Source organism: Sinocyclocheilus rhinocerous, unplaced genomic scaffold (genome assembly GCF_001515625.1).
Source record: "Sinocyclocheilus rhinocerous isolate Xijiao unplaced genomic scaffold, SAMN03320098_v1.1 scaffold344, whole genome shotgun sequence".
Taxonomy (NCBI): domain Eukaryota; kingdom Metazoa; phylum Chordata; class Actinopteri; order Cypriniformes; family Cyprinidae; genus Sinocyclocheilus; species Sinocyclocheilus rhinocerous.
The window spans coordinates 273909-291336 of record NW_015627959.1 but is presented as its reverse complement, the minus strand read 5'-3'; the positions used below and the strand labels follow the sequence as shown (position 1 = coordinate 291336).

General features: G+C 35.2%; 4 protein-coding genes across 4 annotated transcripts; 2 read left to right on the top strand and 2 right to left on the bottom strand.

Moving 5' to 3' along the window:
* Window positions 1-5306: 5306 nt before the first annotated feature.
* LOC107737114 (GTPase IMAP family member 4-like) lies at window positions 5307-6173 on the top strand. The gene has a single exon (XM_016548551.1). It carries the CDS (start codon window positions 5307-5309, stop codon window positions 6171-6173), a length of 867 nt encoding a protein of 288 aa, XP_016404037.1.
* A 2774-nt stretch (window positions 6174-8947) lies between these two features.
* On the top strand, window positions 8948-10860 carry LOC107737092 (GTPase IMAP family member 7-like). The gene is made up of 4 exons (XM_016548503.1): window positions 8948-9010; window positions 9524-9645; window positions 9741-9777; window positions 9993-10860. Exons 1-4 carry the CDS (start codon window positions 8992-8994, stop codon window positions 10835-10837), a joined length of 1023 nt encoding a protein of 340 aa, XP_016403989.1. The 5' UTR covers window positions 8948-8991; the 3' UTR covers window positions 10838-10860.
* A 1309-nt stretch (window positions 10861-12169) lies between these two features.
* Window positions 12170-14998, bottom strand: LOC107737113 (GTPase IMAP family member 4-like). The gene is made up of 3 exons (XM_016548550.1): window positions 14991-14998; window positions 14762-14904; window positions 12170-13217 (listed from the first exon to the last, which is right to left on the bottom strand). The coding sequence occupies exons 1-3, from the start codon at window positions 14996-14998 to the stop codon at window positions 12349-12351; spliced, it is 1020 nt and encodes a 339-aa protein (XP_016404036.1). The 3' UTR covers window positions 12170-12348.
* Window positions 14999-15296: 298 nt separating this feature from the next.
* Window positions 15297-16964, bottom strand: LOC107737112 (GTPase IMAP family member 7-like). Its single transcript, XM_016548549.1, has 2 exons — window positions 16906-16964; window positions 15297-16096 (listed from the first exon to the last, which is right to left on the bottom strand). Exons 1-2 carry the CDS (start codon window positions 16919-16921, stop codon window positions 15297-15299), a joined length of 816 nt encoding a protein of 271 aa, XP_016404035.1. The 5' UTR covers window positions 16922-16964.
* Between the last annotated feature and the right edge of the window lie 464 nt (window positions 16965-17428).

The window sequence follows — 17428 nt, the reverse complement described above, 5'->3', positions numbered from 1 at the left end:
AAGATAGACATGTATTTAAAAAAAAAAAAACTACTTTTTACGTTATCTTATATTACATCATTAAAACATAAACATACTGATTTTGTATTTTTATATATATATATATGTGTGTAACAAACGTACATATACAATTTTATTATGGGGATGTTATAGATAATATATATGGCAATATCTTGATATAGGGCAATATATGTCAAAGTGATTGCAAGAACAAAACTTGAAGTTCTACATGCATTTCTGCTTTGTTTCCTGTATGGATGACAGTCAACACCATGTTGTCGCTTATTGTGAGACTAAGAGAAGATTAACTCAAGTGCAAGTTTACTGGAGGCACAGTTGGTGAAAACACACAGTGATAACAGGTGAGTATCGATAAAATGGAAATGTCAAGGATTGCATTTATTTGGAGAATAACAGTTGGGAGAATGTCTGATGAATCACACAAGGAAATAAACACACAACGCAGGCAACAGAACAACGAGGAAACAGAGAAGATCATCAAGTGGAAAACACAGGAAAGCAATCCACTTGTGAGTATACAAAGGCCCATAGAATCCTTGCAATTATACAGTAAAGAGACCAGACAATGTGTGTGTGAAAGAGTGGCAGTCTTTAATTGCAGGGAGACGAGGAACAGTTGTGGGCCATTAATTAATCCGGGGAGAGAGAGCGGAGTGTCCATGGAGATGGACAACTGGGTGGAGTAGGATGTGAGACATGTGATCCATGAATAAAACAAGTCTAGCAGGATCCTGTAATGTTTGTATAGGGACAGAGAAAACAAAACTATTCATAGAGAAAAGGACAACGCAGCCTAGAAATAGGAACTCAGAAGCTGATTATTTGCTCCCACAATGAAAGGTGAGAAAGAGCACACATGTAATGATGTTATATTAGGTTTACTGTGTATAAACCTAAATTTTGATACATTTTTGATAAATCTTGGATTGAAGTAGAAGCAGAGCTGCTGTCAATAAGAATATTAGGGACGCAGTAGTAAATACACTGTAGAGATCACATTTGGATTAATACAAGATAAACAAGGAATAGCGGCATTAAAAAAAAAGGTTTAAATTCTTGATGACTAGCTCGAGAAATTGAAACAAGTAGATAACTGAAAATACTGTACTGTACTTTTATGTGATAAAACATGTTCATCAAATGCCTGGGTTTTACTTATAATTTCATATTTAAAATCAATAACAACAGTTCTGACCTCTCTTTCTCAATAGCTATGGATTCCAATTGAGACATCTAATGGACAAATATGTCAAGCAGCTCAACTTTTTTGCATTACTTGCTATTTGCACTACTTAATATCATTGTTGGAGTACTGGTGCAGCAGGTATGTACTGTGAAATTTAAATTAATGACAGAGTAACCAGAAATCATACAATCATGGTCACATTCCATCTGCTTTATACTCCCCAACGAGGTAGCATTAGGCTATTTTAAGTGAGATTCCAAATTGCAGGGAGCATAGCATTGCAGTGAGGAAGCAGTGAAGATTACATGTAATACTAAGATTGGATAAGAAATCTTTTAAGCCTGATCCTTTTCTGCTCAGTTTAATTAGAATGAAAACAAATACATAAAATAAGTTAATATGTACTGTACTGGTAATGTAGTTTTATATAATTATTTCACAAATGCTTATAGGTCATTAGTTTGCATGATAGGACTAGGTGTTATGATCCCAATATTCAGCACCATTTAGCCATTAAAACCATTTTTAAAAATCCTTATAGATCATAAAATGTTGGTAACACTTTACAATAAGGTCTCGTTTGTTAACATTAGTTAATGCATTAACTAACATGAACTAACAAAAAACAATATATTTTTACAGCATTTATTAATCTTTTTTAATGTTAGTTAATAAAAATGTTCATGTTCATGTTAATTCACAGCACATGAACTAATGTTAACAGATACAACTTTAATGTATTGGTAAGTTTTGAACTTAACATTAACTGACATTAATAAATGCTATATAATTGTTCATGTTAACTAATATAGTGAATGTTAACAAATGAAACTGTATTGTAAAGTGTTACCAACGTTTTATATATTGTTGTCTCTGTGTGTGTTTCACACTCTTGATGTTATAGTGTAACCCTTTCATTGCTGTAACCCTTAAAACCAGACTGCCAGAGGGTTACTGTAAATGCATGTGCCCGCTGTGCACAGTTTTTCTGATGCCACCGGGGTGGCGGTTGCGCTGATGGCTTGGGCCCGTCATCGCTGCTTGCAGCTATATTTTTATTATTTCTTTTTAAAGGTTAAAAATTTGTTGAAAACATTGATATAATGTGATATATGTGAAACAAAGTATAATATTATGTACTTAACTTTCAGATGCATGTGCAACAAAATAACAATTCGAGTGATTTAGGTACTATGTTTTCTTTTCTTGAAAATATTGATATTATATATTATTATAATTAATAAATTATATGATAAGTATTATAATTCTGACATATTATCACTAGATATTAATACATACTTTTATTTATACATTTAGGATGAAAAAGAATAGTATTAACTGTGTATAATGAATAGTATAATAAATGTATAATGAATGTATATTGTACAGTCTATGAATAATTAAATTAATCATTCAGATGAACCGTTCCGGATTCTTTTGGTTGGAATGACGGGGGCAGGAAGAAGTGCAACAGGAAACACCATCCTGGGAAAAAAAGTATTTAAATCAGAGACATCCTCCTCCTCTGTGACTAAGCAATGTGAAAAAAATAATGCAACAGTAAATGGAAGAAATGTATTAGTTATTGACACTCCGGGTCTGTTTGACACTAGCCTAACAAAAGATGAGGTGATTGACAGAATTAAACGCTGTATCCTACTCTCTGCTCCTGGTCCACATGTCTTCTTAGTTGTGATTCAGCTGGGCAGATTCACAGATGAAGAGGCAGAAGCTGTTAGAATCATTCAAACGAACGTTATCAGGAAGTCTATTCCAGAGTTTGGGAGCCAAATGCGAAAAAGCTCTACCTACTTTAGTGGACTTTGCTATCCTGGGTACTACCAAAAGTCCAGAGTTTTGTGACCTTAGGGAGCGTGATGGATTGTGGTAGAAGACTAGTTAGGTACGCAGGAGCTAAACCATTTAGGGCCTTAAAAGTAAGTAGTAATGTTTTGTAACTGATACGGAACTTAATAGGTAGCCAGTGCAGAGACTGTAAAATTGGGGTAATTTGATCATATTTTCTTGACCTGGTAAGGACTCTAGCCGCTGCATTTTGGACCACCTGTAGCTTGTTTATTGAAGATGCAGGACAACCAGCTAGCAGTGCATTACAATAGTCCAGTCTTGAGGTCATGAATGCATGAACTAGCTTTTCTGCATCAGAAACAGGTAACATGTTTCGTAACTTGGCAATGTTTCTAAGATGGAAGAATGCTGTTTTTGTAACATGGGAAATATAATGATTTTCAAAAGACAAGTTGCTATCTAATATAACACCCAGATTTTTGAGAATCCTTGCAATTACACAGTAAAGAGACCAGACAATGTGTGTGTGACACTGGCAGTCTTTAATTGCAGGAAGATGAGGAGCAGTTGTGGTTCATTAGTCCGGGGAGAGTGAGCAGAGTGTCCATGGAGTAGGATGTGAGACACGTGATCCATGAATATAAACAAGTCTATCAGGTTTAGGGTCTGGTAACACAACAGAGAAAACGAAACTCTTCTTAGAGAAAAAGACAACGCAGCCTAGCAGTAGGAACTCAGATGCTGATTATTTGCTCCCATAATGAAAGGTGAGAGTGAGCATGCACACGTGCAATGATGTAATCTTATGTTTAGTGTGTTTAACCCTAAATTTGGATACATTTCTGATAAACCTTGGATTGAAGTAGAAGTAGAGTTGGTGTCAATAAGGACACAGTAGTAAATACACTATAGAAAGCACATTTGGAGTTACTCAAGTAATACAAGATAAACTAGGAATAGTGGCATAAACAAAAAAGGTTTGAATGATTGATAACTAGCTCAAGAAATTGAAACAAGTAGATAACTAAGTGAAATACTGTAATCATATTTGAATACTTAGTAATTCACTGTAAAATTGTTGCTTTTATTTAATAAAACATATTCATCAAATGCCTGGCTTTTACTCATAATTTCAACTCAAGAGCAACAGTTCTGACCTCACTTTCTCAATAGCTATAGATTCCAATGAGACATCTAATGGACAAAAATCAAATATGTCAAGGGGCTCAACTTTTTTGAACTACTTGCCACCTGCACTACTTATCTTTGTTGGATTACTGGTGCACCAGGTATGTACTGTTAATTTAAATTAATGACAGATGCAGGGAGCATAGCATTGCCAATATAGAGAGCAAGGATCACTTTACAGGAAGTAGAGAGGGAAATTTACCCAGTAGTCATTGTGCACCACCTCAGTGCTACAATAAGTTTATCTAAAATAAATGGAATGAAATTAGGTCTCTTGCAATTTTAAAGAGTTCGATGAATCTCAGCCATTTGCAGGTAAAAAGTGCACAACATAGTTATTACAAAGTTCATTCAATCATCATGACCATGAGTTACATAACAGTTAAAAAGACATATGAATTTCACATAAAATATCATAACAGAAATCTGCCACCTAATTTGTTTTTTTTGTGGATTATACAAATTAGAAATATAATTATTTAATTCTAATATATATATGTTAAATACACATGTATTATGTATATACATTTATATATTTAAAATTAATATTATATTTACTTTCCTCAAATTACTATGCTATTATAGCCTCTAATCTACGCAAATGTGCGTTTCATCTATGCATGTTGCAAGTGAAGTGAATTTTGACAGATGTCCACTACTTAGTGAGGAAGCAGTGAACATTACAAAGAGGCATTGCCAGTTAGTATCTACATGTCTATATTTTTGATGTTTGTCTTAAAGAGTCTATTTCATTTGAGCTGCACACCTGTGTTCTATAATAATTAATAAAATGAATGCTTCATTTTATTACTTCTTTTTGAAGATTAAAAATTTGTTGAAAACATGAATGTAATGCGATGCATGTGAAACAATGTATAATATTATGTATTATATCTTTCAGATGCATGTGCAACAAAATCACAATTTGAATGATTTAGGTACTGTTGTTTTCTTGAAAATATTGATATTATTATATGATAAGTATTATAATTATTACATATTATCACTAGATATTACATACGTTTATTTATACATTTAAACTGAAAAAGAATAGTAATAACTGTGTATAATCCATATATAATGAATGTACATTGCACAGTATATGAACAATCAAATTCCTATTAATCATCCAGATGAACCGCTCCGGATTCTTTTGGTTGGAATGACAGGGGCAGGAAGAAGTGCAACAGGAAACACCATCCTGGGAAAAAAAGTATTTAAATCAGAGACATCCTCCTCCTCTGTGACTAAGCAATGTGAAAAAAATAATGCAACGGTAAATGGAAGAAATGTATTAGTTATTGACACTCCGGGTCTGTTTGACACTAGCCTAACAAAAGATGAGGTGATTGACAGAATTAAACGCTGTATCCTACTCTCTGCTCCTGGTCCACATGTCTTCTTAGTTGTGATTCAGCTGGGCAGATTCACAGATGAAGAGGCAGAAGCTGTTAGAATCATTCAAAACATTTTTGGTGAGGAATCCTCCATGTACACCATTGCACTGTTCACTCATGGAGATGTAATTAAGGGCAGAAACATTCACAAATTTGTGCGTAACAGCCCCAAACTGCTCAGTTTCATCAAAACATGCAGTGGAAGATTCCATGTGTTTAATAATGAAGAACAAAATACTGAACAGGTCATTGAGTTGTTTGAACAGATTGACAAAATAGTCACTGGGAATGGTGGGCAGCACTACACCAATGAGATGCTTGACAGAGAGAAAGTGATTGAAGCAGAAATGGGTCATATCCTGAAAGAGAAAGAGGAGCAGAGACAGAAGGAAACGGAAGCTCTGAGGGCTACATCTGAAGGCAAAGTTTTTGAAAAAGAAAAAGAAAAACTGGACAGTGAACATAAACAGCAGGCACGATGGCAAGCTGAGAAAAATGTTCGTATGCATAATGGTGGGTTCTCTTTTCTTAATGATGTAATAGCTTTTTTTCAAAAGAAACTTGAATCTTGAAAAGAGCAAGAAAAACAGTTCACTCAGATCAGGTGGAAACACATGCACTAAACTAAAATGTAAAAACATCAAATATGCAGCACTCAGCAACAAGGACAAAAGGGAGATATAGAAGCTGTGCAAACATGTTCCTGGCCTATTGCTTTATATACTAAAACTATAATGATAAATAACTTATTTTTGTGCCACAATGTATATTCAGGGATAAATATAAATGATACATTGTGTTTGTATATAAATTTTAGGACTTTCTCTAGGTTCTTTAATCATAAACTATGTCTGAATGAGAATGAAAACCAGACTGATTCTCCTTTTTTGTCAACAAAGTTCACAATGTAGGGGCATGAGTCACATGTTATCAACTTCCCTTTAGGCCTTTCTCACAGGAATCAGAAATTATGTCATGCAGGGTAATGTTGGTTTGCAATGGGCCTGTTCTATTAGTATACTGTATTCTCAAGAAACACTTTTTGCCTTTTCTGTTTTGTCTGTTTTCCTATTGTTATATAATTACAGCAAAATAACAGGAATCAGAAATTATGTCATGCAGGGTAATGTTGGTTTGCAATGGGCCTGTTCTATTTAGTATACTGTATTCTCAAGAAACACTTTTTGCCTTTTCTGTTTTGTCTGTTTTCCTATTGTTATATAATTACAGCAAAATAAAATGTTACATGTTTTTCACTCATATGGCTCCTGATATATAAAATAAAGACAAAGAGAAGGAATTTAGAACTAAAGTAAAGATACCTAAAATGAATGAATAGAGTTTAAGAGAAATTTTATTCAGGAAATGTAAAAAAAAACAAGCATGGAAAGGATTGCAAGTAGGAGAGGGAGGTTACAACTAAAGTAATGAGGGGAGAGAGGGAGGGTACAACAAAAGGTACAAATTGTAGATTATGTAAGGTTTGTTAATAAACGTAATCATTTTATAATAGATTTGATTTTATGGATGCTAAAATGAACAGTGGAGAATTCTTAAACAATTTCCAATGGGTCCACAACCCTTGATAGCAGGAAGTGGCTGCATGTTTAGCTCATATTAATCTTAATAAAGCACCTAGAAGTCTGTGCACATCAGATTAAGGGGGCCCTTTTACACAGCTATTTATTTCAGACATTACTGAATGCGTATACAGTCCCACATTTGTAGAAAGTATCCACAGTAATACCCATCCCCAAGACATCAGAGGCAACATTACCTAAACATTACAAGCCAGTATCTTTGACCTCAGTTCTGGCTAAATGTATGGAAAGAATTGTGAATAAATGTGAGGTTATCAGTTTAGACCCACTGCAGTTTGCACACAGACCACATAGGGGGACAGAAGATGCCACACTATGTTGATTTTTGTTGACTGATTTTATAGTAAAGCATATTCAGGACTCCAAATCTTATGCACAGGCACTTTTTGTTGATTTTTACTTAAACATTTAGTAAGGTTCATTTATTATCACATCACATTTCTAGTGTGAATATAAATTCTCCTTTGATATAATGGATCAAAGACTTTCTTACAGATTGTCCAAAGAATGTGTTTATGAATGGCATATTTTCAAATGAACTGGCTTTAAATACAGGGGTTCCAGAGGGTTTAATCTCAATATATACCAATGACCTACAAATTAAGAGCAATAAAGCTGGTCTTTTTAAATATGCAGATGATATAGTCTTGGTGCAACTTTGTTCAAAGAGTCAATTACTGAGTGAGCAAACCTATTTCAAAAATATTAAGGCCTTGAATATTGATGTAAATTCAGTGCCTTGCAAAGCAATGTAAGGGAAATGAAGAGTTGATTTTTAATGTTAATCTTAATGAATGCCATGTTAGGGAAGTTAAGGTTAAATGATCAGGTTGTTGAGACTGTGGAAAGTTTTAAATATCTGGGAACATATTCAGATAAAAGGTTGAGCTTTAATGAGAATGTAGACAATATTTTTAGGAAAGCAACTCGAAGGTTGTTTCTTATGCAGAAATAAGAAATAGTTTTTATATTAGTTGATCTTGGTAATGGTATATAAAATCTATGTTGAGGGTATTTTAATGTTTAATATTACAGCCTTGTATGGAAACTTGGGAGTGATGAATAAGTTGCACAGAATAGTGAGAAGGGTGAAAAAAATAATAGGATGCCAGCAAACACATAAAAAAAAAAAAAACGAATTTACTAATTTCCATCATCTTATACAGAATACTAAATTTTGAGTAGTTAAAGACTTTATTACATGCATGGCCAGTCCATGTTTGCTTTAGCTGCTGGCTAATTTGAACTAAACCGAAATGTGTTGCATTTGTGATTGGAATGCACAAATGGATAGGAATCTGTCTATAATATACAAAAACAGGCACCATATAACATACACAATTGTAATGTCACTCTCCTTAAACCCCTAATCGACTTTCACTGTCAAGCACACTTCAACAGACTATGGACAGATGGGTAACTGCACCTGTGAGTGAGCGCACTCAATGGACTACATAAACCAACATGAAAACCAATTTGGAAACAGAGCATCTGTCAAAACCATCAGTTTCACCCAAAGAGAAGTCGAAGCACGATTTACTTAATTAATATTCCTCCGCAAGTAACTTAAACAGGAGGAATCTGCTAGAATGGTGAAGAAAAAAAATCATTATCTTGCAGTAGCACTTTATCCTCTGTAGGTGGCAGTCGACACCAAGTAACCCTTAAAAAAAAAAACCTAGTAACTTTTGACAGCGAAACCGAAACGGAAACCCAGTTTACACAAACAAACTTCTACAAAAAAAGACAGTATTCAATAGGCCTACGTCACGACGCAGATACTCTCACGATGTGTTCCTCATTTAAAGGTAAAGTTCTAGGCCTTTATGATGGATACATTTAAGGTACATTCATTATATTATGCAGCCATTATAAAATGAGAATGGTACTTCCTTAATATTTGATTCGACAATATATAGTAGACCTACTGTATTTAAAGCAACATCAAAGAGAGCTGGTGTAAAACTAATAAAAGCTTAATGAGGAATACTTGCATAAAAAATGAAAGATGTATATAATAGAACAACTGAAATATTCTGATAGCAACTTATCTGTAGATTACATTAGGGTAGTGGATTTTGTATTTATTTTTTATTTGCATGTAATGTCAGAACTGTGGCACAGCGCAGTTCTTGATGTGTTAGAGGACGTTCAAACTGCAACATGTCCAGTCCGGTTCTGCCCTGTCTCCTCTTCACTGCTTTTGTTATTTAGCAAACGAAAATAATAATGACTGAATGTCAAATTCATCTTTTGTGAGCACTGATAAATTTTGAATGTATAGCAAGAACTTGACTTTTTTTCTTTTTCTTTTTTTATAGTGCAGAGGCAGAGCATTTCTCTTGGACCATCAGTAATGACTTCAAAGTCGTGGATCCTATCTTTCTCTACAATACTACTGGTGCTTTGTGCAATTGTTGCTGCCATTGCAATAGGGATTCAGGTATGCTTGTATGTATATTTCAACCTTTTCTGTTTTTTTTTAACATTTTTAACCAAATGTGATGAAAACGTATAATTTTATGTAAACACTTCTAGATGTTCAGGCAACAAAAACATGACTTGGATGGCATAGGTAAATCTATCTATCTATCTATCAATCTATCTATTGTAATGTAATCCTTTGACATTGTGAAGTGTGCATGACTTCCTTTTTTGTGTTGCCAAAACATGCTTGACTTTGTAATAGAAAGTGTCATGTTAAATTTATATAATATAACTTAAGGTTGTTCATGTTTTATCAGATATTTAAGACATGTATTCAATGTCATATTCTTGTTTATGCAATAGTTGCATCAGTGCATCATCCAGGCGAACCGCTCCGTATTCTTCTGGTTGGAAAACAGGGGTGGGATAAAAAAGTGCAACAGGCAACACAATCCTGGGACAAAAGGTTTTTTAAATCAGAGATATCTTCCTCCTCTGTGACTGGACAATGTGAAAAATTTCATGCAATTATAAATGGCAGAAAAGTGTCCGTCATTGACTCTCCAGGTCTGTTTGACACCAACCTAACTAAAGAGGAAGTGGTCAACAGAATAAAACGCTGTATTCCTCTCTCTGCTCCTGGTCCACATGTCTTCTTAGTTGTGATTCAGCTGGGCAGATTCACAGATGAAGAGGCAAAAGCGGTAAGAATTATCCAAACAGTTTTTGGTGAGGAATCCTCCAATTACATCATGGCACTGTTCACTCATGGAGATCGACTGGAGGGCAAAAACATTCACACATTTGTGCGGGACAACCCAAAACTGCTCAGTTTCATCAAAACATGCAATGGACGATACCACGTGTTCAACAATAAAGAACAAAATCCTGAAAAGGTCATTCAGTTGCTCGACCAGATTGATAAAATGGTCACTGGGAATGGTGGGCAACACTACACCAATGAGATGCTTGAAAAGGTAGAAAGAGAAATTGAGAAAGAGAAACAACGTATCCTGCAGAAGACAGCAGAGCAGAGACAGAAAGAGTTAGAAATTCTGAGGATTCAACTTGAAGATGAGGCCTACGAAAAAGCTAAGAAAAAACTGAACAATGATTACGAGCAGCGAGCAAGATGGGAAGCAGAGAGGAACCCTTCATTTATAATGAAAGTGGTCAATTATTTGAAAAAACTGTTCAACTTTGTCTAAGCCAGTTCATCTCCAATGGACACATTACTTGTCTTCATCAAAACATTTAAAACAAATAATGGCCTTTTCTAGTTTATATGATCACCATATTTCATTCACTTGTGGTTTTGTAAGTGTTATGATTCTTTTGCTAAATTAGTCCTAGAAATTCTTGTATATCTCCATTATTTCCTTATATACTCCACTTGCATCAGTATCTACAATTTGTGTCCATAAATCGTAAAAGTAAATAAAGACTTGATTTTGTTTAGCTCTTATCTGAATTACTTCAGTTGTTTTCACATTATTAAAATTGCATTTGAACATGATATCAAATGTGTTTGTTTGAAACTCAGCATATACGCAGCCAGCTGACGTTGAAGTTTTATTTTCAACTGTTTTTAAAGCATTGATTCTTTAATTTTGTTCAAAATTGTCTTTCTAAAGATGAACAGCTTACATTTTTTCATTACATGTTTAGAATTAAGGAAAACATACTTTAATGCTTTGCATCAACTGCTCAATTAAAAAAAATTACCACATGTCTGCTCATACCTGGTATTCAGTCTGAAGTCTTGTTAGTTTTAGTGCTGCAATTTTGAACATTTTATTACCTTATATCAGTATCTTAGTTCCTATTTTATGGTATCTTAGTTTCTTGGTTTCTTAGGCCTATACATACCCATTGTGTGTGTGCGTGTACTGTATGCGCACTTGTTTGCAACACTGTGTTAAACATAGTATTATACACGACAGTGTTTTCTGAATGGTTCAGTGTTTTTGAACAAATTGGGTGAGTTGACTGATTCAATGACTCATTCATAAACTTCTTTCGTTCATGAATGAATCATCATTTTTGAATGATTTAGTTGAATATATTGACTTATAAAGACAGTTGCAGAATTTGGAACTGTATACTGTTTTTATTATTTTTGCCAGAGTAATGGCAGTATTAAGAGTAATGTGCTAAGTTGCTGTTCCGATTTCAGCAAGTCACTTGTTTCGCTCATGTAAGAATCAGTGTTTTGAATGAATCAGTTCAATTAATCAGTTCACTGAAAAATTCCCTTCAAAGACTCTTAGTCTGTCTGGAACTTGTGAACAGACAAACAAACACTTTTGGATACTTAAGTCTCACTTAAAACCTTAAAATGTGACTCTTTTACACCTGGTATTAACATCCTTTTTTATTGTTTTTTTTTTTCTTCACAAGTGGTCAGTGCTAAATACAAGTATAAATGGGGTCTGAAATGTTTTCATCGGATCGCTGAAACCACATATGTAGGTAATCATTTTGAACAATTATCATTTTATGAAATGCATTGCATAAGTGTGCATGTGTTAATTAATGCAAATAAATCTATATATATTTTTAATGGTTCCTTAATTCTCCAGATAACATTTGGGGTAACTGTATATATACACACTGTATAGGCTACTATAGATGGGTTAGTGCAGTCTGCAGAGGTTAAGGTTATTTGGGCTGGTCTCTAAAAAGATTCATAAACCTACAGGTGTTCAACCAGTATCATTCATTGATTTTGTCCAAGGTTTCTCATAATGAACTTTTCAAGAGTAGTAAACAGAAACTCTGCAATTATTTTGAGATACGTGTTGTTTCTTTCCGCTTTCTCTCTTGCCTCCCTCTCTTTCCTTTCCCACAGCTCTGTTATGGCCTGTTTCAGAGCCTCTGCTTCATATTTGATTTTCAGATCCTCCAGTTCTCTGCTTCTCTGCTCTTCGTTTTCCATTAAGATTCGCTGTTTTTCCTCTTGAATTGCAATCTCTGCCTTCTCTAGCATTTCACTGGTATAACAGCGTCCTCCGTGCTCAGAATTGATCTTGTGTATTTTTTCAAAAAGTTGATCAACCTGCATGGTATCTTTGGACTCATTATTAAAAACATGATATCGCTTCTGGCATTTCTTGAAGAGTATCTTCAAATCAGGATTGTCAGCGACAAACTCTTGGATATTTCTACCCTCAAACTTGTCTCCATGTGTAAACAAAATCATGGTATGCTTATTTGCATCTTCTCCAAAGATCTTGAGAAAGATGTCCACTGTGTCTCTGTCCTCTTTTGTGAAGCGACCAGGCTGAAGCACCAGCAAGAAGACGTGTGGACCGGGAGTAGAAAGGGGAATACACAGCTTAATTCTGCTGACCATCTCCTCTATAGTAAAGCTGGGGTCAAACAGTCCTGGTGTGTCAATAACAGCAACCTTTGTGCTGTTAACATTCTTTGTAGCTTTCCAGCAAACCTTTGTCACAGATGATGATGACAAATTCACTTTAAAAAACATTTCACCAAGAATGGTGTTTCCAGTAGCACTTTTTCCAACTCCAGTCTTTCCCAAGAGAACAATCCTGAGCTCTTCACATGGATCCTGCTGCTCTGGCACTGTTTAAAAGCAATGAACAAATACATTGTAATACTGCATAATGTAATATTTTACATCATAAACATTTATATAAAATTTCACACTGAAATGAATATCTGTTGAAAATGTTTTTCTTCAAGAAGATGTGCCTATGTTTTATATATGTGTTTTTCTTGATAACAAAGCATTTGCTGCAGGAAATACCTGCTTTGCCATTGTCCTGAAACTTGTGTGAACTGTTGTACAGCACACAAGAATCGACAGCAACTGTGCAGCTATGAAATGATTAAATATGTGCAAGACCACAAAGTTCACTGTTGTGTCTTTTAATGAATGCCAGTGGGACAGTTTTAAACTTTAATCCAAAAGCTCAAGTTTGCACCTTGGTTTAGAAGAAAAAAACTGAGAACAACTGCCTTTAATTCCACGTTTCAAGCACAGCTGAAATCAGTATATAAAAATTCATAACAATAAGCTATAATGACAAACTTTCTGTTCATCTTTTTATTTTATAACACAAACATAATGTTTACACCAGAATCATTCATAAGTAAACTTTAACATACTGTTACCATCAACTATAGGCATTACATTTTCAAACAGGCAAATATTCATGTGTTTTACAGAAGATAAAACTTTACCATAGAAATCAATTGCATAAATTTTTTTTAATGTTTAAAATAGTAAATATACATTATTTCTTCCAAACAGGCACATTTGTGTATCTGCATTTCAAAGTGTTTTACATAGATGTCATTTCTCAACAGACTCTTTAAAACAGTTGGTGTACATTGCTATATTGCTATCATTTATTTCTTCATCAGTTTCTTCACAAGATAAAGCAGTGGTACTAAACCTAATAAATACACTTTCTTGTTGTCCTTGTTGAACAGGCTGTGCAACATTTCCCAAAATGTTTCACTTTGAGTCACATCTGCTTCCACCTTTGTTATCTCATCACTTGGGGCTTTTGGAAAATACTCTGGGATTTTACTCTGTGTTTGTGTCTTGGCTGCATACATAAACAGAGCTGCAGCAGCAGCAGTCGCAGCAGCAGCAATGTAGAAGTGCCATGTATTCCAGGACTTTCCCTGCTCCTTGTTTGTTGTCCTAACATAATATTTTTTGTTTCTCTTTCCCAACTGACTGTCCACTTTCTCAAAGAGCTCACTGACCTGACATGTGTTTTCTCTGTCATTATTATTAAACACATGATACTGTGAGCCACATTTTTGGATGAGTTTCTGCAGGTTTTTATCCTCCCCTACAAACTGGTCTACACTTTTATTCTTAAGTTTGTCTCCATATGTAAAAAGTACTATTGTGAACAAATTCACATTTGAGCACAGCATCTTCTGGAGTATGTCCATCACATGTCTTTCTTGCTCAGTGAAACGGCCCAACTGAATAATGAAGAGAAAAGCATGGGGTCCGGGTTCACACAGAGTCAAGGCTCTTTCTAGCTCCTGCTCTACATTTGTATTAGAAGCATCACAGGTTAATAAGCCAGGAGTGTCTACAACAGTCACTTTCCTCCCACAGGCAACAGCATCCCTCCGTTCACTTGTGGATGTGAGAGAGGTGGCGCTGAGCTCTGAGTGAAACTCCTTTTGGCCCAGAATGGTGTTTCCTGCTGCACTCTTCCCAACTCCCTGAAGGCCGACCAGAATCAGTCGAAGGTGCTCCTTCACTCCTGGAAAGATGGAACTTCATTTGTTCAAAAAGAAAAGAAAATTCAAAACTCAAGGTCGGCATTCATAACCAGTGCTCTAACAAACACAAAATGATGTTACACAAACATTGCACGTAGTAAGCATACGTTTAAGTCATCAAGTATCTAAAAACAAAACAAAACAAAACATTTTTTCCACTCAGTTATTTTTTTATAATTTATTACAATTACAATTATGCATTGTAGTATACTAAAACAAATTACAGTGACCCAGTATAATAAAGTTTTTCCATTAGCTAGCACTGAGTGTGTAGACATAAAATATAAGAGCTACTGCATTTGTTATTTTGAATAATAATAATAATTAAGGAATATATTGCTAATCAATGACAATCCAATGATGGATTAACCAATCAGAGAACTTTTCTCATTGAAGTTGGCAGGCTTTTAAAGCAACAGCACCAGCAGCAGCAGCAGCAGCAACTCCTGCCACTACCGAACCGGCTTTCAGAAACGTATTGTTTCTTTCTGCTCTGTATCTCGCTTCCTGTTCAGTCATTTGTTGTTGCAGCATAAGCCTTTCTTTTTCTTCCTCTATTGCTTTCTCAGCTGCCTGAAGCATTTCATTTGTGTAATACTCTTCACCATTTACAGTCACAAGCTGCTCTATTTGTTCAAACAGCATGTTGACCTGCTTTGGATCATTTTCTTCATTGTCAAAAACATGGTATCGGCCACTTGTAGTCTTGACAAAGTCAAGCAGATCAGGACTGTCTTTAACAAACTTATGGATGCTTTTCTGTCCACGCCTCAGCCTGTCTCCATGAGTGAACAGCACCATGGTGTATTTTGATGCTTGTTCACCAAAGATTTTCTGAATTTGCTCCACAGATTTTTTTTCCTCTGCTGTAAATCTCCCAAGCTGCACAACCACGAGAAAAACATGAGGGCCTGGCGCAGAGAGCGATATGCACAGTTTAATCTTTGCCTCAATCACAGTTTGTTCCTCTTTTGTGTCAAACAAGCCTGGAGTGTCAATAACGGCCACCTTTTGCCCATTGACATCTCCTCTGGCCTTATCACAGTCTATGGTCACAGAGGAGGAGGACAGTTCTGAATTAAACTTGTTTTCTCCCAGGATGGTATTTGCTGCTGCACTCTTTCCTACTCCAGTCTTTCCAACCAGCACAATTCTTATTTCATCACTGCTCTTCTGAGTCCTCTGCACTGTTAAAGGACAAGGATATTATTACATCTGTATTATTTATTAAGGGTTGGAGCACATTTTTAGTGACAAAATTGTGGAAAATAGTGATTTTCTTTATTTGCAAAAAATATCAGTATTTTTGTAGACACTTCATGCTGTATATCACCCATTGTCCTCAGTTAAAATGACACTTTTGCACATCCTCACCTTATCTATTTTTATCACCTCCCTTGGCCCTGTTCATCAACTAACAATATACATGATATTAGAACTCGAAATGTTCTGGAGATACAATGCATAGTCCTATTTGAGATTCCCGTTTCAACCCCATATTCTAATGGAACATTTTTAAAAACATTGCAGAGGAGTGTTTATGATGGTATTCATTATGTCATAAATTCTGTTCCACATAAGTGTCAAAACTTTGGTGCATTCTATGCATTACAACCAGATATTTTGCATCATTCAGTTTCATAATCATGAGGAAAACAGCCACCACCACCATAATTCAGTATATAAAAACAGCATATGAACAACATTGTAAAGTGACAGTGCTTTTGGAAGATGTATTATTTTATTTTGTTTAGCAAATCAAATATGAAATTAATGCATAAAATGCTCTATTACACGGATGTCTATTCGCAGTCATTTCTCAATCTTTTTTCATTATGTTAATATCCTTTAATGAATTGTTCCTGTCTATTTTTTTTCAGTGCTCTTCTGCAATGGTACATTTCGAACCTAATTGGTACATTTGGAACATAAATTAAATACTCAAATCTAATAGCAATAATATAGAAAGAGATGTTATGAAAAAATCATGATTTACCTTTTTCGGCTTCCATAATATTGAAGTGGATAGGTGTGGGTGGGTATATTTGTTGAAGGATTTCTGGTGCACTTTGCTGAAGATTTTTCTGTCGTGTGGAAAAATAAACCGTCGAGTCTCTTTATATTCTGCCTCTTTTAGCCCTCCCATATCCAAGTAAATATTGCAAATCTGCAAGCATGCCCCACCCACTATGTTCCAAATTTCCATTTGCTCTATGAAGTGGATATAAGGACTGTAATGGACTGTTGATGTCGGCTTGGTGAATTACAGTCTTCAGGTTTAGGTGAGGAGGTAAGGTTAGCATCAGGAAATCAGGGCACAACAAGTGGGATAAAAACCTTGGCAGAACACAGGTTTCGCCACATCAAGCGCCGAGTAAATGGTCACACCACTAGGGCATCAACAGAGGCTGGGTTGGTCCAGCATTAAAGGGATAGTTCACCCAAAAATGAAAATTTGATGTTTATCTGCTTCCCCCCAGGGCATCCAAGATGTAGGTGACTTTGTTTCTTCAGTAGAA

What these genes read in the sequence shown, in the direction of transcription:
- LOC107737092 (XM_016548503.1), top strand. An exon ending in CCATTGCAATAGGGATTCAG is followed by an intron (nt 9,646 to 9,740) that starts GTATGCTTGTAT and finishes AAACACTTCTAG; the next exon opens with ATGTTCAGGCAACAAAAACA. An exon ending in ACATGACTTGGATGGCATAG is followed by an intron (nt 9,778 to 9,992) that starts GTAAATCTATCT and finishes TTTATGCAATAG; the next exon opens with TTGCATCAGTGCATCATCCA.
- LOC107737114 (XM_016548551.1), top strand. Translation starts at nt 5,307, where the DNA reads ATGAACAATCAAATTCCTATTAATCATCCAGATGAACCGCTCCGGATT.
- LOC107737113 (XM_016548550.1), bottom strand. An exon ending in CACCTCTCTCACATCCACAA is followed by an intron (nt 13,218 to 14,761) that starts GTGAACGGAGGG and finishes GCTTTTAAACAG; the next exon opens with TGCCAGAGCAGCAGGATCCA.